Source organism: Scyliorhinus canicula, chromosome 11, assembly GCF_902713615.1.
Source record: "Scyliorhinus canicula chromosome 11, sScyCan1.1, whole genome shotgun sequence".
NCBI classification, from domain to species: Eukaryota; Metazoa; Chordata; class Chondrichthyes; order Carcharhiniformes; family Scyliorhinidae; genus Scyliorhinus; species Scyliorhinus canicula.
The window spans coordinates 90,247,480-90,269,027 of record NC_052156.1 but is presented as its reverse complement, the minus strand read 5'-3'; the positions used below and the strand labels follow the sequence as shown (position 1 = coordinate 90,269,027).

The following is a 21,548-nucleotide window of genomic DNA, read 5'->3' as shown; positions in this document are numbered from 1 at the left end:
GGACTTGACTAAAAGGGCAGTATTTAATATCTGCCTCTTGTTGCCCTTGAGAAGGTGGTGGTGAGGACTCGGTGTAAATTCTTTCATCTTGACTTTGGGATCTGCTGATTCTTATAAACTCTTAACAGATGTTCTGTGAAGTTGATCATTACAACAGGGTCAGTGCACATCTATGCATGTCCAGCCTTTTATTTATCAGTGTTTGTGTAAGCCTGTATTCACACACTCCCCAGTGGAGGTCCCGCGTAGGTGTATTTAGAGAGATTTATTTGTTTAGGAATTTTGTTTGGGGGGGGGGCTGGCAATGTCAGCATTTATTGCCCTTAAGAATGCTTTGGTGAGTCGCTGCACAGAATGCAATGGAGTGGTTTGTTCAGCCATTTCAAAGGGCGGTTAAGAATCCCAACTCCACTGTGGGTCTACAATCATCTGGCCAGACCAGGTAAAAACAACAGATTTCTTCTCTAAAGAACATTCGTGAGCCAGATGGGTTTTTATGCCAATTCGGTAGTTTTATTGCCTCCATTACGATAAAGGAATGATCAAAGGTTTTGAATCTACCATTTTAGTGCTAGGGTCAGGGAAACCTTTGCTCTTGGAATTTATGTGTGTCCATGGGATCTAAAGCTCAAATTCAGCATCTGTTAAAAAGCAACAGTCAGATAGCATTTGAACGCTAACAATATGCCTTACATTTCAGTGTCTCAAAACAATTTCTTCTGCAGAGTGCGAAGGTTACACAAAGCAATTCATGCATTTTTAAATACAATTGCAATTCAAGTTCTTGAAGCAAAGGTAAGGAACAGTGGAAAGCTTATGATGTATAATTACCCTGCGGGAATATTTGTCACAGAGTTGAACTGGAAGCAGGGAAACACTAGCTGCAATCAGACAGAGAGCAAGGAGACAGTGACTGTACAGTGAGTCCAGGGATGTAAATGTTAATCCGCTACACAGACTACTCTATGTTTTGCAATGGGAATAACATTCAGCGAAGTAGCTTATGATAGAGATCCAAGGATTGATCAGGAAGTTAGGAATCCCTGATCCAGGAATAACCTGGAAAACTGGGGATTTTCTACCAGGGAGGAAACGGGGAGTCCTGATCCAGGTAGCGGTCAGCAATCTGGGAGACCTTTTCCAAAGTGTGCCTCGGAAGCTAAGAGCCCTGATGCGGGAGCATGTACGAGTCTTGATCCACTAAGTTTAAACTGTAGGTAGAACAGTACAGAGCACGGGATGGTGATGGAGCAGTATGGGAAGTTGGCTGAAAGGTATGATTTGTTGAGTATGATTATGTTAGACTGCTGCTTGCCTAGTCACTGGGACAGCACCCACAATATTGACATAAGTCATAGAATACATACATTCGTACCACCATCGCCCTCGGCGGTGATTCCTCAGCGGCTTCCTCATAAGCACACTGTGCGCCCTATCCACCTCAAAGGGCCAAGCAAACACACATTCTAAAAGCAACGTCTCAAACATGCACGCCACGTATGCAACCGCATCCGAACCATCACTGCCCTCCGACAGGCCGACAATCCTCAGATTCTGCCTGTGATATCTGTTCTCCAGATCCTCCTATTTATCCTGCAGCCTCTTCTAGTGTCCTTCATCAGCCCCATCCCCACCGCCATCACAGCTAGCTGATTGTCGTGCTCAGCCACTGGCTCTTCCACCTTCTGGATTGCCTGGCCCTGGGTTTCCAGTCTCTGCTCCACACAATCAATCCCCGCCTTTATCGGATCCATCACCCTGGCCAGGTCTTCCAGATATTCTTTTCTCTGCTGAGCAAATTTCTCATGGAGAAAGACCACCAGCTGCTCCGTTGACCACTGGGCCGGCAGTTTTGGTCCCTGACCTTCTGCCATATTCCCCGGAGTTGCAGGCTCCACTCCCGTCTTTGACCAATGTTCTCTTCTTTTCAGACCACTTCTGGTCAACGAATCCATACATTGGTGGGAATCCTCCTCTTCTACTTCACCATCCCCTTGTTTTATCACTCAAATCCACCGTAAATCGCGGGAAAATGTCCAAAAAGACCACCACGAGCGGGAACTACCAAATATGCGACCACTCACACCGTGGCCACCACCGGAAGACGCATCTGCGAAATATAAAACAACAAGTCATCAGCATATAAGGACACCCTATGCTCCACAGCCCCCTCACTATTCTGTTCCACAACCCGAGCTATTTACCGCAATGGCCAAGGGCTCTACAGTCTATGCAAACAGAAGGGGGGACATGAAGCATCCCCGCATCCCGGTGAAATGCAAAGCACCCTGAATTCACATAATTCATGCGCAGGCTCGCCATTAGCTGCTTATACAACAGCTGCAGCCATGCCACAAACATTGGCCCAATCCCAAATTTCTCCAACACAGCCATCAAATAACTTCACTCCACCCAATCAAATGCCTCTCCACATCTAACGCCATCTCCATCTCCCTTCCCACTGCCGGAGAAAGCACCACTTTGAACAGCCTTCTCACGTTCAGGGACAACTCTCTTCCCTTTACAAACCGCACCTGGTCCTCCCCAATCACTCATCCAACCTTAATGCCAACACCTTTGCCAATATCTTGGTGTCCGCATTCGGCAGAGATATGGGCCTGTATGACCCACAATTAGATCCTTGTCCTTTTTTTAAAATATAAGTTTAAAGTACCCAATTAATTTTTTCCAATTAAGGGGCAATTTAGTGTGGCCAATCCACCTAGCCTGCACATCCTTGGGTTGTGGAGGCGAAACCCACGCAAACACGAGGAAAATGTGCAAATTCCACATTGACAGTGATTCAGAACCGGGATTGAACCTGGCACCTTGGCGCCGTGAGGCACAGTGCTAACCACTGCGCCACCGTGCTGCCCTTCCTTGTCCTTCTTAAGTACCAACGAGATGGAGGCCTGCGCCACACTCCAGTCCATCACGTCCTCAAGCATTCCCACCATCAACGATGCCAGCCTCTCCTTAATTTTTTTAATAAAATGCGGCTGGAACCTCACGTGGCCCCTGCCATCTTCCCTGCCTGCATCCTTCCAATCGCCACCTTCACCTCCTCCACTCCCATTGGCTCCACAAGCCCTGTCCTCTCCACCTCACCCAACCTTGGGCACTCTAACCCACCCAGAAAATCCCTCATTTTCCGCTCATCCTCTGGTGGCTCCGACTTTTTTAGGTCCCTATAAAATTCTTCAAACACATAGAACATAGAACAGTACAGCACAGAACAGGCCCTTCGGCCCTCGATGCTGTGCCGAGCAATGATCACCCTACTCAAACTCACGTATCCACCCCATACCCGTAACCCAACAACTCCCCCTTAACCTTACTTTTTAGGACACTACGGGCAATTTAGCATGGCCAATCCACCTAACCCGCACATCTTTGGACTGTGGGAGGAAACCGGAGCACCCGGAGGAAACCCACGCACACATGGGGAGGACGTACAGACTCCGCACAGACAGTGACCCAGCCGGGAACCGAACCTGGGACCCTGGAGCTGTGAAGCATTGATGCTAACCACCATGCTACCATACACCTTGTTAATCTGTTCGGGAGCCTCCACCAACTCCCCCATCTTGGCCCGCAGCCAAACTATCTCCCTCGCCGCGGCCTCCTTACGAAGTTGACCTGCCAGCATATTCCCTGCCTTTTCCCTGTACTCATAGACAGCCTCTCTCGCCCTTCTCAACTGACGCACCGCTTTCCCCATGGACAATAGGTCAAACCTCGCCTGCAACTCATTGCTCTTTGCCAGGAGCCCTCGGTCCGGGACCCCCGCGTACCTCCCATCCACCTCCAAAATCTTTTCTATCCATTGTGGGCATTCCTCCCTCTCCTACCTAACCACCTTGGCCCTAAACGAAATCACCTCCGCCCTCACCACGAACTTCAGAGCTTCCCAAACCACCAACGGCAAAACCCCCTCAATCACCTTCTCTATATTGTCACAGAAGCTCCAGTCCGCAAACAATCACACGTCCATCCTCCACCTCTGGGCTCCCACTTCTCCAGAACCACATCCATCCAATGCAGAGCGTGATCTGAAATCACAATTGCCAGATACTCTGCCCTCCTAATTCCGGCCAACACTGCCTTTCCCACCACAAAAATGTCAATCCTTGTGCACCAGGTAGATTAACAAACACTTCCAGTCCCTCTTGTGTAAAAGTCTCCACGGATCCATCCTCCATCATCCTCGGCTCCAGCACTATGTTCCAGTCCCCCCCCCCCCCCCTTCTACTATCAACTCATAGATATCCGGAATGGCAGCCAACGTTCTCTTCACGAAACCCGCATCATCCCAATTGGGGGCACATACGCTTACCAGTGCCACCAACCTCCCCTCCAACGCATCCGTCACTATCAGCTACCTGTCCCCCTGATCCGCCACCACCTTCTCCATCTGAAACCTCACCTGCTTGCCCAGCAAAATTGCCACCCCCGAGCCCGACTGTCAAACCCCAAAGGAAACACTTTGCTCATCCACCCTTTCCTAAGCGTCATCTGATCCTCCACCCTCAGATGGGTCTCCTGCAGCACCACCACATCAGCTTTCAAACTTTTCAAATGTGTAAAAACTCTCGCTCTCCTCATAGGTCCCCCTAGCACCCTGCAAGATGACATACTGGTCCTCCAGTTTGTGTTGGACTTCACTGGGACATTGCAGCAGACCAACCACGGATATGTGGGCGTGAGAATGAGATACTGAGTTAAAATGGCACACAACAGAGTTATGCTTGCGGACTGAGTGAAGGTGTTTCACAAGGCGGTCACCCAGTCTGCGTTTAGTCTCCCCGGTATCGAGGTGACCCTATTGGGAGCAATGAATACAGTAGACCAAAATGAAAGAGGAGCAAGTGAAATGTTGCTTAACCTAAAAGGAATGTTTGGGGCCTTGAACAGTGAGGAGGTAAAAGGGCAAGTGTTACACCTTCTGTGATTGCAAGGGAAGGTGCCGTGGGAAGGAGATGGGGAGTTGGGTGTGATGGAGAGAGGGCAGCGTGGTGGTGCAGTGGTTAGCACTGCTGCCTCACAGCGCTGAGGACCAAGGTTTGATCCCAGCTCCGGATCACTGTACGTTTAGAGTTTGCACATTCTCCTCGTGTCCGCGTGGATCTCACCCCCACAAATCCAAAAATGTGCAGGCCACGTTAAATTCCCCCTTAATTGGGAAAAAGAATTGGGTATTCTAAATTTATTTTAAAAAAGAGTCACGGAGGGAGCAGTCCTTGCAGAATATTGACTGGGGGCAGTGCGGGGCTTGGGAGCAGATGTCTTTTGTGATGGCACATGCTGGAACTGGGGGTAACTCCAGAGAATGAATGCAGAAGGTGCGATGAAAAGTGAGGATAAGAGGAACTCTTGTGGGAGGGAGCAGAAGGAAATGAGAGCAGAGACACGGGAAATGGGTCAAACCCGCTTAAGTGCCCTGTGGGAGGGGGGATCCTTGGTTAAGGTAAAGGCAGACATTTTCGAAGGTGGCATCATCAGAACAGGTGTGACGGAGGCAGAGTCACTGAGACAGTGGGACGGGAGTCCTTACAGGGTGTGAGAAGTGTAGTTAAGGTAGCTGTGGGAGTTGTTAGGTTTGTAATGAGTATTGGTCGCCAATCTATCACCGGAAATGGAGTCAGAGAGGTCAAGGAAGGGTAGAGAGGTCAAGAAAGGGAAAGGAGGTATCAGAGCTGAACCACGTGAAGGTTTGAGAGGGGTGGAAACTGGAATAAAATCGCTTCAAAGTTTTTCCAGGGTCAGATGAGAGTATGAATTGGCACCCAATACAGTCACCGATGTAACGGAAAAAAAGTTGCAGGAGCGGGCCTGAGTAGGACTGGAACAGGGAGTGTTCCACATAGCCCATTAAGTGCCTGACAATGACTTTATGTTGGAAAACAACCAGGGTTTTCATTCCCAAGTCAGGACAAGGGCCAATCGTTGAGGAACTCTTTTTCTCAAAAGGTTGTGAATCTTTAGAATTCTCCACCCCAAAAGGTTGTCTTCATCATTGAATATACTTCAGGCTGAGAGAGACAGTGTTTAGTCTCTCGGAATCAAGAGATATGGGGAATGGGCGGGAAAGTGGAGTTGAGGCAGTCAATGACCGTGTTGATTGGCCTTGTGGCCTGCTCCTGCCATTCATATCATAGAATTTACAGTGCAGAAGGAGGCCATTCGGCCCATCGAGACTGCACCGGCTCTTGGAATGAGCACCCCACCCGAGGTCAACACCTCCTCCCTATCCCCATAACCCAGTAACCCCACCCAACACTAAGGGCAATTTTGGACACTAAGGGCAATTTATCATGGCCAATCCACCTAACCTGCACATCTTTGGACTGTGGGAGGAAACCGGAGCACCCGGAGGAAACCCACGCAGACATGGGGAGGATGTGCAGACTCCGCACAGATAGTGACCCAAGCCAGGAATTGAACCTGGGACCCTGGAGCTGTGAAGCATTTGTGCTATTCACAATGCTACCGTGCTGCCACTATCAAATAAAACTTACCACATAAATATTAGGACAAATGCTTGGCCAACGAGTTATGTTCGAAGGAGCATCTCAAAGGAGGAAGGAGGAGCAGGGAGGTTTAAACCTTGAATTCCCGGGTTTAGGAACTCGGCTGCTAAAGACACGGCCACCAATGGTGAAGCGATTAAAATTGGACATGATCAAGTCACCAGAAGTGGAGGAGTACAGACAGCTCTCTAGGAGTGTTGTGCAGCTGAATGATGAGGGGGGCTGAAGCCATTTAGAGATTTAAAAACAAGGATGAGAATTTAAAAATTGTGGCAATGCTTAACTGGGAGCCATTGTATGTCAGTGAGGACAGAGGTAATGGGTGAACAGATCTTGGTGCAAGTTAGGATTGACGCAGCAGAGTTTTGGGTGAACTCAAGTTTAAAAAGAGTAGATTACAGAGAAAAGACCAAACGTGAATTGTAATAGTCAAGTCTGGAGGTAACCAAAGCATGGATGAGGCCTGAGCAGCAGATGAGCAGAGACAATGTAGAATCAGGTGATGTGTCGGAGGTAAAAATCGGCTGTCTTATGAAATATAATTACCAAGGTTGTGTACAACCTCGTTAAACCTCAAACAGTCATCAGGGAGAGGAATGGCGTTGATGTCTTGGGAACAGACTTCAGTCTTTCCGGTATTGAGTTAGAGGAAATTTCTGCTCATCCAGTTCTGGGTAATCTTGCCTGAAAACTTTGAAGAGGAAAGTATTTGTGTTTATGCCCATCATCTTAATTGTTGAGAGACGTCTATGCACTTACTGATGTCTCCCAGCCCTGTGATCCTACACCTTATACTTTCAAATTGCTGGTCAGATGAAGGCAAATATTGTGTGTGAAAGCACTGATTTCAAGAATCTGTTTCCTGGTAACAGTCACTGCATTAGCTCAGTCCACTGAAGCTTGGGGCGAAATGTCTGAACAGAATTGTAAAAACCCAAACAAAGAAATCACTTGGTGTCCAGCTTTGTTTGCATGTATGTAAATGTGTGAGACAGAAAGACAAGTGGTTGGAACTGGATGTGCACATATAGTCTTGTTTTTGGGACACTACTTCATGACAGATGTCAAGGCCATGGAGAGGATGCAGAGGAGATTCATGAAGAGGATACCAGGAAAGAGAGTGTTGTTTGTAAAACCTCAGACATTTCAACCAATTTATTACTCAAACATATTGTCCAGCTGCCTTTCTTTGCAAGTTGCACAAAGTACAAATACAAGTGTATGATTCAACCAAATTTATTATTAAACACAGTAAACAATCACCCCTTAAATTATACCAAACAATAATAGCACTCCCAAGATTCTTAAAACTACCCATGCTGACGAATTCAATCGAGCTGCGGATCCAATTCTGAGTCTCTGTTGTCTCGGTCTTCATCCACGAAGGTGGGCCTCACACCCTGCTTCCTTCCTTCTCTGGTCTGCGGTTGAATCTTCTCTATTACCTCTCCGCCAAGTCTTCACCCAAGTCGTGGGTGGTTGATTTTTATACCCACCTCGTGCTTTTTCAGAAGGTTCTCTGGCCCTCAGCCCATGAGGTCTTGGGGTGGGGATCGTAACACCCAATGGAGTTGCTAATTGCAACTCCGCAGGACACCAGGAACCCACCCTAGGCGTCCATCTCTAGCTGTATTGTTCGCATTTAACCTTGTATATGGTAACTGGGTGCCAGAAAGTCGAGCTTTATCTGGGCAATCCACAACAATCAATCCATTTGAATGGGACCAATTGTCTCCTGATGGTTCACGGGGCCAAGCAGAGACATGTCCTGCCAGTCTGTCTGCGTTCATTGTAAGTTCTAATTCCCATCTGGCCCCCTGCAGGTGACTGTGGTTCAAAGTGTCCAATCTTATATAGGGCCTAAAATTCAGGCCGCTGCTCATTTTGCCACAAGAGACTTTGGTTATGAGAGATGAGAGAAACTGGTGTTGTTTTCATTCGAGTAATGAAGATTAAGGGGATAAGAACAGAAAAATCTGGAAAGAAACTCAACAGATTTGGCAGCAGCTAATGTGAGAAAAACAGAATTAACGTTTCAGGCCTGTGACCTTTCACTGGCACATCCTGCGCTGCTGAGTTTCTTTCCAGCATTTTCTGTTTTTATTTCACATTTCTTGATTAATAGGATATATGATAGAGTATTTCAAATTAGAAAGGGTTTTAATAAGGTAAAGAGAAAATTATATTTTCACTGGTCAGTGATCTGGTAACTAGAGGGCATTACTATAAGATCATCCATTGACTGGAGCGAGGGTAGGAGTAATCTGTTTATTTAGTTCCCTGACCTTTTTATAGCGTATCAATTAGGTTTATTTTCTCCTTTGACACTTCGGAGTGTCACACATGTGAGTTGGATGCATAAAGCTTTTTTATATGTGGACAGTTACATTTCCCAAACTGTGATGAAGCTTTTTTTAATTAATGTAGCTTATTTCATATCACTAACTGTACATTTCTGGCCTATCATAAAAAGGACATTAAAGCACTTGAGAAAGTGCAGAAACAATTTATCAGGATTGAAATGACGCAAGGACCCAGCAAGATTGGGCAATGCTCAAGGAATTTTTAATCTCTTCAAAAGTGAAGCCCAAGAGGAAATCTGGTAGAAATTGTTCAAATGATGAAAGGTTTTGATAAAGTGGATGCGGAGAACTAATAACCAAATATGCTGATAATACTCCGATTAAGCAACATCAGTGTTGAGGGAAATAGATGGTCTACAATCAGAATTGAGAAAATGTAGATATGGAAAAAACTGTTTTCACTTAAGTCCACAACTTGGTTAAAATATAATCAGATTTCAAACGATCCAATGAATAATTTAGATATAATTATTTGCAGAAAGTGATAAGAATGTGGAGCATGTTGCACCGGCTCTTGGAAAGAGCACCCTACCCAAGGTCAACACCTCCACCCTATCCCCATAACCCAGTAACCCCACCCAACACTAAGGGCAATTTTGGACACTAAGGGCAATTTATCATGGCCAATCCAGCTAACCTGCACATCTTTCGACTGTGGGAGGAAACCGGAGCACCCGGAGGAAACCCACGCACACACGGGGAGGATGTGCAGACTCCGCACAGACAGTGACCCAAGCCGGAATTGAACCTGGGACCCTGGAGCTGTGAAGCAATTGTGCTATCCACAATGCTACCGTGCTGACCTCTTAAAGCAGGTAACATTGATAATAATAATCGCTTCATACGATGCATTTAAGGAAAGGTTTGGTGCAGATTTTAGCAGAGATTACAGGACTTTTGGAAGGCAGAGTGTAAAAGAGGTAATTAAATTGGGAAGCGGGAAAAACACTGGGATATACCAGTTGGCATACAGCTCAATGGCCTGTATCTGTGCCGTCTATTGCATATAATTGTACTTGATGATGGTTTTACAATGCAGTATTTACCTGTGTACCCAGCTCCTCATTCCACTCACCCTTACCACTTGTGCAACCTCCCCAAGGCCGCACTGGATAATAGTGTAATTGGACAGTGAGCTGCACAGGGTCGTACTGGATATAGTGTAATTGGACAATGAACTACACACGGTCACACTGCATAATTGTGTAATTGGACAGTGAGCTGTACAGGGTCACACAGGTTAATAATGTGAGTGCACAGTGAACTCCACAGGGTCGCACTGGATAATAGTGTAATTGACAGTGAACTGCACAGGGTCGCACTGGATAATGGTGTAATTGGACAGTGAACTGCACAGGGTCGTACTGGATAATGGTGTAATTGGACAGTGAGCTGCACAGGGTCGCACTGGATAATGGTGTAATTGGACAGTGAACTGCACAGGGTCGCACTGGATAATGGTGTGATTGGACAGTGAACTGCACAGGGTCACACTGGATAATGGTGTAATTGGACAGTGAGCTGCACAGGGTCACACTGGATAATGGTGTAATTGGACAGTGAGCTGCACAGGGTCACACTGGATAATGGTGTGATTGGACAGTGAACTGCACACGGTCACACTGCATAATTGTGTAATTGGACAGTGAGCTGTACAGGGTCACACAGGTTAATAATGTGAGTGCACAGTGAACTCCACAGGGTCGCACTGGATAATAGTGTAATTGACAGTGAACTGCACAGGGTCGCACTGGATAATGGTGTGATTGGACAGTGAACTGCACAGGGTCACACTGGATAATGGTGTAATTGGACAGTGAGCTGCACAGGGTCACACTGGATAATGGTGTAATTGGACAGTGAGCTGCACAGGGTCACACTGGATAATGGTGTAATTGGACAGTGCGCTGCACAGGGTCACACTGGATAATGGTGTAATTGGACAGTGAGCTGCACAGGGTCACACTGGATAATGGTGCGATTGGACAGTGAACTGCACAGGGTCACACTGGATAATGGTGCAATTGGACAGTTAATTGCACAGGGTCGCACTGGATAATCGTGGAATTTTGAAAAATGAGATGCACAGGGTCAAACTGGCTAATTGTATGATTGACTCACAACTTGGTTCACTGCTGATTAATGTAAATAAAGAGGGCGTAACACTCAGTTTAAGTGCAACAAGAGAGTGATCTGTAAGGAGTCATAGTTAGACACTGCTGTGTCCCAAGCGAGTGAGATGAAGCTACCAGGGGTAGCGCCAGTCTCTCCAGTAAATTAATCATTTCGTGTTGCAATGCATATAATTATGAGCACGATGTGACCTGTACAAAGTCACACTGGATATTATATGACCAGGTTGTATGTATCATGTGCTGAGGAAATGAGATGTAAAGTCACTGGAAAAAGGATTGAAAAGGATTGAGTGACTGGATACAAGTTTGAAAGAATCCCAAAGACTCTGAGCTTTTTCATTTTTACTGTATTAATTGCAGTGTACTGTGTAGGGCAGTCCCTTCATGTGATAGTCATAGGTTTAGGCTAAGCGGTGGCAGATTTAAAACAAAAATGCAAAGGAATTAGTTCATTCAAAGGTGGTGATTCTATATAATTCTCTACCCCAGAGTGCAGTGGGCCCTGGATTACTAAACACATTTAAGGAGGAGATAGAGTAACGGGATAAGGGTTTTGGGGAGTGGTCAGGAAGGTGGAGATGAAGCCGAGATGGGATCAGCCATGATCGTATAGAATGGCGGAGCAGGCTCGAGGGGCTGAATTGCCCATTCCTGTTCCTTGTTCTTATGTTTATATTAGAAAGTGCACAGCATCAGGAGTATCCAATGAGTATGCAGTGAAAGTGATGAGTGGACGCCTGTTAATCCATCTTGTTAGTGTCACTGGCATGCCTTTGGGCAGACGTTTTGGGTCATTGTTTCTGATAACCATCGCTTGACAGCAGCCTGTCATTATCTGATGGAGATATTCGGATGATGGGGGAAATAGGCTTATACAAACAACTGCAATGCTTTGTAGCTTTGAGCGGTGAACGTTGCCCCTTGCTAAATTTAAATTTGAGAACATCCTACAAGCTAAACATTCAGGGACCAGTGGAGAGGGGAGGAAGGTGAGCAGGATGGAGAAGAATGCTCCATGCATCATATACTGGGAAGTGAAATGTAGCTTTTGCCTAAAAATCTGAATGTGTTTAAACCAAACATACGAGACTCCACATCATCTGGGACTCTGATTTCCTCATCAGCCTTTCTTGTCAACCAGTTACAATTCCCAGGGTCCTCTCTCAAATCATATAAATAGGAGTGTTGCATTTATAGGGCAGTAATCTCCCTCTCATTCTCTCTCACTCCCTCTCATTTTCTCCCGCTCACTCTCTCTCTCTCTCTCTCTCTCTCTCTCACACACATCCATAAATAATGTCTGCTGTAGGAAACAGAAGTAATGGTGCCAGAGTGGGTGTCTCTTTTTAAGTTTCAGAATATTATCCAACTCCATGAGCCCTTATCTTGCCTGTTAACCTTTTGAGTGGCAGCTTATCGAAAGCCTTTTGGAAATCCAGGTGTACTTGGCTGATTCCCTTTTATCTACCTTGTTAGTTAAATCCACAAAATCTCTGAATAAATTTGTCAAACAGCATTTCTCTTTTGTGAAACCGTGTTGCTTTGTTACAATCGAACTATGCTTTTCTACGTGGATTGTAAAGACAACCTTAATAATAGATTCCAACGTTTTCCCAAAGACTGATGATTGTCTAGCTGGCCTGTAGTTCCCTGTTTTCATTCTCACTCCTTCCTTGAAAAACAGACTTATGTTTGGCAACTTACAATCTGCTGGGACCGTTCCTGAATCTAAGGAATTTTGGGAGATCATAGCTAGTGCATCTACTATCTCTGCTATCCCTTTTAGAACTTGAGGGTGTAGGACATCCCGTCCTGTGGACTTGTTGTATTTTAACCCCTTTAACTTCTCCAGTATATTTTGATTGCTGAAATTAGTCACTTTAATTTCCTCACAGCCTCTTGTTGCTGTCTATTTCTGGAATGGAATTTGTGACTTTTACTGTGAAAGCACACACAAAATATTTGTTCACTGCCTCTGCCATTTCCTCATTCTCATTGCCTTCATAATTTCTCCTGTTTTTGCTTCAATGGGATCAGAGTTTACTTTTGCTATCCTCTTCCTTTTTATATACTTATTAAAGCTTTTATTCTAATATTTTAAATTTGTGGCTAGTTTACTCTCATATTCTATTTTTTCCATTTTTGTCAACTTTCTGGCGGCCCTTTACTTGCAACCTTGTTCTTTGCAACCCTAAACCTCTTTTAACCCCATGTTATCCTTAACTTCCTGAGTGAGTCACTGATGGGTCTTTTTGATGAGTTTTTGTTCTTCAATGGAATGTATTTTTTTGAACATTTTGAATTGTTTATTTAAATGTTTCCCACTGTTTATTTGCCACCATACAATGAAGTCTATTTTCCCAATCCGTCGTAGCCAGCTCTCCCCCTCATACGTTGTAATTGGCTTTGTTTAAGTTTAAGACTCTTGTTTGTAATTGGAGTATGCCACTTTCAAAATTGAATTATATTATGATCACTTTTTTCCAGTGGATGTTTTGCTATGAAATTACGATTTAACACTGCTTCTTTACCCAATATTGGATCTAAAATAGCTTTAACCTTGGTTGGCTCCACATGTAATGCTCCAAGAAACTGTCATGAAAATTGGACAAGCGCATCCTCTGGACTACCCTTGCCAATGTGTTTGACCTGGTCTATGTGAAGATCAAGGTCAGCACAATGATTACATTGTCTTTATTTCAAGCTCCAATAATTTCTTGTTTAATGCTCTGTCCAAGGTAAACCTACTATTCTGGGGTTTATAAACTAGTGCCACAAGTGTTTACTGACTCTTGCTATTCCTAATTTCCACACTTACTGATTCCACCTCATGATCTTCTGAGGCCAGATCCTTCTTTTTTTTTAAATTTAGAGTACCCAATTTTTATTCCAATTAAGGGGCAACCTATTATGGCCAATACACCTATCCTGCACATCTATGGGTTGTGGGGGTGACTCTGGGAGGATGGGCAAACTCTACACGGACAGTGGCCCGGGTCGGGATCGGACCCAGTCCTTCGGCGCTGGTAACAGTGCTAACCACTTTACTATCATGCTGCCCCAGCCAGATCCTTTCTCACTGGTGTCCTCATGACATCCTTTACTGTGAGGGCTGCCCCTCCTCCTTTTGCAATTCTGTATTTCTGAAATATTGTGCATGCTGAAATATTTACTTCCTGACCTTGATCCCCTTGCAACTATGTCTCTACAATGGCATTTAGATCGAAACCATTTACCTCTATTTGTGCCACTAGTTCATCCTTCTTATTGCAATGCATTTTGCATCCAGTTAACAAACCTTTATTTTTTCTTATTACGGTTGCCTGCAATGACCTTATTTCTTGTAGCCCAGTTAATGTTAAAACTCTCACCCCTTCCTATCTCTCTCTTTATCCACATCACGTAACCGCTGCAGATTCTAGTTGCAGTAGCATTCAGTTTTGAAGAAATAAGGAAAGACTTTTCAGTGTGAGTTCCTGTAACGAGATAGTGATTCAGTAATTCTCTTCCCTCACTGTTTTCTGCCTATGCACTCGACACATGACATATACTGCGTTGAAAATTAACTGAATCATTTATTATAAATCCGATGCTATTAAAGATTACATCATTGCAGCGAACATGAAATGCATCTGATAGTGTTTTGGTAGATACGATATTGTACAAATGTACCAAGGACACAATATATTTGAAGTAGTACGCATATCCTTCAAACCATTTTAAAGGCAGGTTAAAACCCCATGTTCCACTCTCATCCTCACCCATCCATATCTTTACTCCATCCATATCTTTACTGAATGCTGCTCCTGTGATTTCCTGGGGGAAAGCCTGTGCCAAATGCAAGGCATCAGGATGAAAGGGAAAATCCAAACTAAAGCGTATGTGATGCGTGCAAAGCGCTATAATTAGTTACCTGCACTTCCCCAATGTAGGGTATTGATTTTCCATTAAATGCCTGTGCGGCAGAGTTACTTGTAAACTGACAACAGTACACTCTGGTCTTTGATGTAAAGAGTACAAGTGCAAAACATCCCTTCATTACTCTCATTGGACCATTGACTCTTAAGTAAGTACAGTGGATTAATTGGGAACACATAGGTCGTGTTTGCAAAAGCTTCCTGACTTTAGAGCACCAGATGCCCTTTCACTTGAACCTAGTGCGTAATCGATGTGTCCGAAAAGATGGAACTGGTGGAGTCTGTGTCCGACTTCAACTGCAGGATTTTGGGGTGTTTGATCTCTGGGAATTCCTCGCTGACGGCAAGGCGGATTTTACCGTTTTGGCAGTCCTTCACCGGCTCCAGGAACACCACGTGTTTGCCGCTGCCCACCTTGCGGCCAGTGTCGTCATGGCAGGGTGGGGTGGCAGTCAAGATGGAAGACTGGGCGCTGCACTCGTTTGGCAAGGATGGCGTTTGTCCTGGCTTACACCAGCAGCGGCATGGAGTCAGGTACAAATACATGAGCACCAAGACCAGACTCACCACACAACCCAGGAGCGTGGTGAGCCCGGTGTTGAAGCCCTCCCCGTCGAGCTTTTCATAATGCACGGTCACATTGACCTCACGGGACTCGTTGCGCATCAGCCGCTTGTTGGTTGCAATGCACGTGTAGACCCCTGAATGCTCTTTCTGAGCCTTGCGGATCTCCAAGGTTCCATTGGAGTAGAGTTTGAATGTCTCATTGGCACTGTTGGTGTACATGATGAGTTCTTTGTTTGGTGAAATCCACTGATAGGTTGTCTGCTCGTCCTGCAAGCTGGTGTTACAGCTGATCAGCAGTGACTCCCCAACCACCCCCTGGAAGCTAGCATCTACCATTCCAATCAGCCCGTAAGCTGAAGTACAGTTTTCAAACATCTTCCGGTGCTTCAGAAAGCGCAGCGTAGCCTTGGGCTGTCTGAGGGCCAGGCAGGTGTGCTCCTCTCGGAAGTCGTGAACAGAATTAAACCCACTCTTCTCCCAGTGGAGGAACATTCTGTACAGAGTGCAGTCGCAATTCAAAGGGTTGTTGTGCATGTAGAGGCCATTTTTAATGGTCTGAGGCAATGCAATCACCTCGTCAATGGGGATAGAAGAGAGCATATTGGAGGAGATATCCATTATTTTGAGTTGAGGCAGGTTGCCTTCTTGCAAGGTGCTGAATGGGAAATCAATCAACAGGTTCCAGCTGAGGTATACCTTCTGCACATTGCTGAGTCTGAGCAGGGCACCACTGTCCACTCGTGCTATCTGATTGTTGTAAAGCAGCAGCTCTTGCAGATTGGTCAGCTCCTGGAAGAAGTGATTCTCCACCGAGTGCAGTCTGTTGGAGGACAGGTCCAAGTGCAGGAGCTGGGAGGCATTGTGGAAGGCCCCTGCAGAAATGTGGCGGATGCGATTGTGGCCGACTCTGAGTGTATGCAGTCGGGGTAGCTGTACCAGCCAGTTATCCTGCAGCTGGTGGAGGTTGTTATGACTGAGGTCCAGGCTAGTTGCAGTGGTGGGGAGTCCAGGAGGCATCAAGGACAGGCTCCGACTGACACAGCTCAGCAGATCTGAGGCACAAATACACACCGTAGGGCAAATGTGGAGACTGTCCCTTGCTCTGTGTGTGAATGACTCTGATAAGTGCAGTTCTGCCACCAGCAACCACAGAATCGGAGTTACCATCCCAGAAATACTCATGGTCTAATCCTGCTGCTCCACAATGAGACACTGCATTGAAGTTTGCTGAGGAGTTAAACAGTCACTTTCATTTCTCAGCAGTTTTAACATTTAACCATGAACGCTGAACAGTACAAAGGACCACATACTGCAGGGGTGACGACTTTCAGGCAACTTCAGAGCAGGGTGTTCAGTCATCGGGACTGTAGCTGAGGTCATATGACGGCATTATGTCCCAGAATCAACTGACACAGGTTACTTGCCTGCGGTACTGTCTTTAATGAAAGTACTTCCAGCTGAGATTTTCCTTCAGCTCAGTGGCTGTCCTTCCTCTCGGTAGAGTTGGTGTTGCTGATATCTCGTGACTTCTCATTTATACACAATGTTATCTAGAATGTAAAATCCCCCCTCCCTGTAATCTCTGAGCAGATGAAGTTACACAGCACACAGGACATCAACACAAAGTGAATGAGAAAAGCTTCTTGTCTCCCGGTGCCACAGCTTCAGTCACTTGTTTTTCTCTCGACAAATCCTTAAATGCAGATGTACCTCAGCACGCGGCGATTCATAACTTTCTGCTGTTGTCTCGTGAAGAAGCAGAAAGCTCCGTGCTTCCCCACAGCCTGTGCATAATTGATCTCTCTCTTCATTTCTATTTAAACTGCAGTGGATGGGGTGGGCTGGCCTGCTTCATGGCTTGTTGCTGATTGGCTGCCAGCAGTATGTTCACTGTTTAAGTGGATTTCTATTGCAGTACTGTGCAGCTTACATTCATTCACCACTAGTGGGTGGAGTTGAACTGCCTGAACTGTTATCTGCACTTGTTTCTCTGAGGCAATAGCGGAGTCAAAGACAGCAGCTGGTCCCATTGCCAGAGCTTGAGTTTTACAAGGGTACAGGGACAAGTGTAGGTCTGACTGTGACTATTCGGATAGAGACTAGTTCTCTGAGTGAAAACACAAGGGGACCTGCTGTCATGGGGGCATTGAATCAGGGGGCTACTTCTAGCTGTGAGAAGGTGGAAGCAAGCTTAGTGTTTCATGACAGGGATTAGGGTGTTAACTTGCGCTGTCAGGAGAATGTGATCAGAATGGCTCTCAATATAGTTTGCTCGCTGATTCAGGTGTGACTCCCTGAATGAGATGTTATTCTCTAACATTCTCAGTGCACTGTGAGACAACCAGAGAAACGATGGGCGAACAAACTGTTCTCAGATCTGTCAATCTTGATCTTGTGTCTGTATGATAACAGCCCAGTGACTTCTGATTTCTTGCTCACTCTTTATGGGAAAGCACCTGTTATCTGCTCTGTACCTCAACAGCAGGGTTGAAATTAAGGGCTTAATGTGTTGTAGGCATTGATCCCTTTCTCTTTGCTCATACATATCGGAGCTCTCATTTGCTATACTTCTTTCTGTCCTTTTCTTTGTTGGTGACATGTTACATATCATGTTCTTTTGTTATGCTACACAATTGTGTTTGTGGTCACAGTAATGTATTTGGACTCAGATGCAGTATTGAATTGTCGGGTGGTTACAGTACAGAAGGAGGCCATTCAGACTGCTGTGTTCATAGTAGCTCTCTGCATGAGCAACTCAGCTTGCCCGTGAGTACGAATGATGCTGCTTGACCTCAGGTCACCAGGGGTCATGATGTCACTTTTAGTGTATGTTTTTGTTTCACTGCATCAGATGGTTACTGTTCTCTATTGGGAAGTTGTTGTTTTAGTGTCTACAGGTTCCACTGCAGCAGGGGTAGCATCCGCTTTGCAATGACATCCATGTGTTTTGCATGCAGTTCACACTTTGATTATGTAAAAGAACTGCTAAAAAATGATTAGAACCTTTTTTCAGCCAATGCTTTGTCACAGTGTGTCAGCTGTGGCTCTTGCCTCTGAATCAGTAGGTCGTGGGTTCATTCCCACTCCAGAGACGTCAGCCCATAACCCAGGCTGCCAGTGCTGAGAGAGGGCTGCACTGTCTCTCTCGGGTATGAGTTAAAGGTCCCATTGCAGAAGGAGAGCAGAGGAGTTCTCATCAATGTCCTTGGCAATATTTACCCCTCAAACAACACAAAAACATAAGATAGAGGAGCACAATTAGGCCATTCGGTTCATCAAGTCTGCTCCACCATTCGATCATAGAACATAGAACATTACAGTGCAGTATAGGCCCTTCAGCCCTTGATGTTGCGCCGACCTGTGAAACTACTCTAAAGCCCATCTACACTATTCTCTTATCCATATGTTTATTCAATGACCATTTAAATGCCCTTAATGTTGGTGAGTCCACTACTGTTGCAGGTAGGTGGCTGATATGTTTCTCATCTCCATTCTCCTGCCATCTTCCCATAGCCCTGATCTCCTTATCAATCAAGAAATCCCTTTGTTAATCAAGAATATCGGGGGCGGGACTCTCCCCTACACGGCGGGGCGAGGGGTCCCGGCGTAGCGGAGTGGCGCCAACCACTCCGGCATCGGGCCTCCCCAAAGGTGCGGAATTCTCCGCACCTTTGGGGGCTAGGCCCGCGCCGGAGCGGTTGGCACCACGCCGACTGGCGGCAAAACCGGCACCAGTGGCCTTTGCCGCCCGGCGCCGGGACTGGCCGAAAGGCGGCTGCCGCTGACGTCACCACCGGCGCATGCGCGCTGGGGGATTCTCTTCTGCCTCCGCCATGGTGTAGGCCGTGGCGGCGGCGGAAGAGAAAGAGTGCCCCCACGGCACTGGCCCGCCCGCCGATCGGTGGGCCCCGATCGCGGGCCTGGCCGCATCCCCGGGTCCGATCGCCCCGCGCGCCCCCCCCCCCCCCCCCCCCCCCCCCCCCCGGGGGCCCACTCGCACCGCTGATCCCGCCGCCACCAGAGGTGGTTCAAACCTCGGAGGCGGGAGAGGCCTCCCAGCGGCGGGCCGGAGAATCGCCGCAGGGGGGCCGCCGTTTGATGTGGCGTGATTCCTGCCCCCGCCAATTCCCGGGTGGCAGAGAATTTCTGCCACAGCGGGGGCGGGATTTTCGGCGTCCCCGAACGATTCTCCGACCCTGTGTGGGATCAGAGAATTTCGGCCCAGATTTGTGCTTGAAGTGCTACAGACCAAGAGATGGAAGGTCGAATTAGACAGAATTGTTCTTTCTTAGAATATAAGAACTAGGAGTAGGCAATTTAGCCTCTTGAGCCTGCTCCACCATTCAATACCATCATGTCTGAGCTCATCATAGCCTCAATTCCACTGTTCTGCCCATTATCCGTATCCCTTCAACCCATTACTAATTAAAAATCTGTCCAACTCCTTAAATTTACTCACTGTCCCGGCATCCATCGCACTCTGGGATAGCAATTTCCACAGATTCACGACTCTTTGGGAGAAATTGTTTTTCCTCATCTCTGTTTTAAATTTGCTACCCCTTATCCTGAGACAATGACCTCTCGTTTTAGAATGCCCCACAAGAGGAAGCATCCGCCCCACATCTACTTTATCCATACCTTTTATCATCTTGTAAACCTCAATTAGATCTCCCTTCATTCTTCTAAACTCTAGAGAGTTCAACCGATCTGTTCAATCTCTCTTCACAAGACAGACCCCTCATCTATAATAATAATAGTCGCTTATTGTCACGAGTAGGCTTCAATGAAGTTACTGTGAAAAGCCCCTAGTCGCCACATTTCAGCGCCTGTTTGAGGAGGCCGGAACAGGAATTGAACCCACGCTGCTGGCCTTGTTCTGCATTACAAGCCAGCTGTTTAGCCCACTGTGCTAAACCAGCCCCTATCTCTGGAATCAATCCAGTGAATCTCCTCTGAACTGCCTCCATTGCCACTACATTTTTCCTCGAATAAGGGACCAAAACTGTGCACAATACTAGAGGTGTAGTCTCGCCAATGCCTTGTACAGTTGCGACGACACTTCCTTACGTTTACACTCTATTCCTTTAGCTATAAATGTCAACATTCCATTTGCTTTCTTTATTACCTGCTGTACTTGCATGCTCATGAACTAGGACACCCAGATTCCTCTGCACCTGAATACCCCAAAGTCTCTCCCCATTTAGATAATAAGTTGCCTTTCCATTTTTCCAACCAAAATGGATGATCTCGCACTTACCCACTTAAAACTCCATCTGCCACATTTTGGCCCACTCACCTAACCTGTCTATATTTGTAATGTTCTTGTTTTCTCATTGCAACTTACTGTCCGACCTATTTTAGTATCCCCTGAAAATTTAGATATAGAACCTTGTATCCCTGTATCCAATCATTAATATAGATTGTAAATAGTTGGGGCTCAAGGACTGAATCCTGTGGCACCCTACTAGTTACATCATGCCATACATAAAAAGATTTGTTTATCCTATCTCTCTGTCCTCTGTCCGTCAGCCAGTCTTCTATCCAAGCTAATGTCCATAAGACATAGGAGCAGAATTGAGCCATTTGGCCCATCGAGTCTGCCCGCCATTCAATCATGGTTGATATGTTTCTCATCTCCATTCTCCTGCCTTCATCCCATAACCTCTGATTCCCCCTATTAATCAAGAACCTATCTAGTATTATGTATTACCTTATATATTACATCCACTTCACATTGCCACCTCAAAGAATTCTAATAAATTTGTCAGGCATAATTTCCCCTTCATGAAGCCATGCTGACTCTACTTGATCCTATTATGCATTTCTAAAGGTGCTACTATTGCATCCTTTATGATAGACTCTTAAACATTTTCCCAATGACAGAAGTTAAGCTAACTGGCCTATAGTTATTTGTTTTCTGTCTTCTTCGTTTTTTGAATTAAGGTGTTACATTGGCAATTTCCCAATCCTCTGGGACTTTTCCAGAATTTAAGGATTCTTGGAAGATTACTACCTGTGCATCCACAATCTCTGTAG

The 21,548-nt window shown here is 46.0% G+C and overlaps 2 protein-coding genes across 3 annotated transcripts in view; one reads left to right on the top strand and one right to left on the bottom strand.

The window, feature by feature from the left end:
- Positions 1 to 21,548, top strand: part of LOC119973187 (E3 ubiquitin-protein ligase RNF123) — a 537,603-nt gene that overhangs the window by 393,879 nt on the left and 122,176 nt on the right. The gene's annotated exons all lie outside the window — the stretch shown is intronic.
- Positions 14,584 to 17,377, bottom strand: amigo3 (adhesion molecule with Ig-like domain 3). The gene has a single exon (XM_038810838.1). The coding sequence runs from the start codon at positions 16,692 to 16,694 to the stop codon at positions 15,183 to 15,185; it is 1,512 nt and encodes a 503-aa protein (XP_038666766.1). The 5' UTR covers positions 16,695 to 17,377; the 3' UTR covers positions 14,584 to 15,182.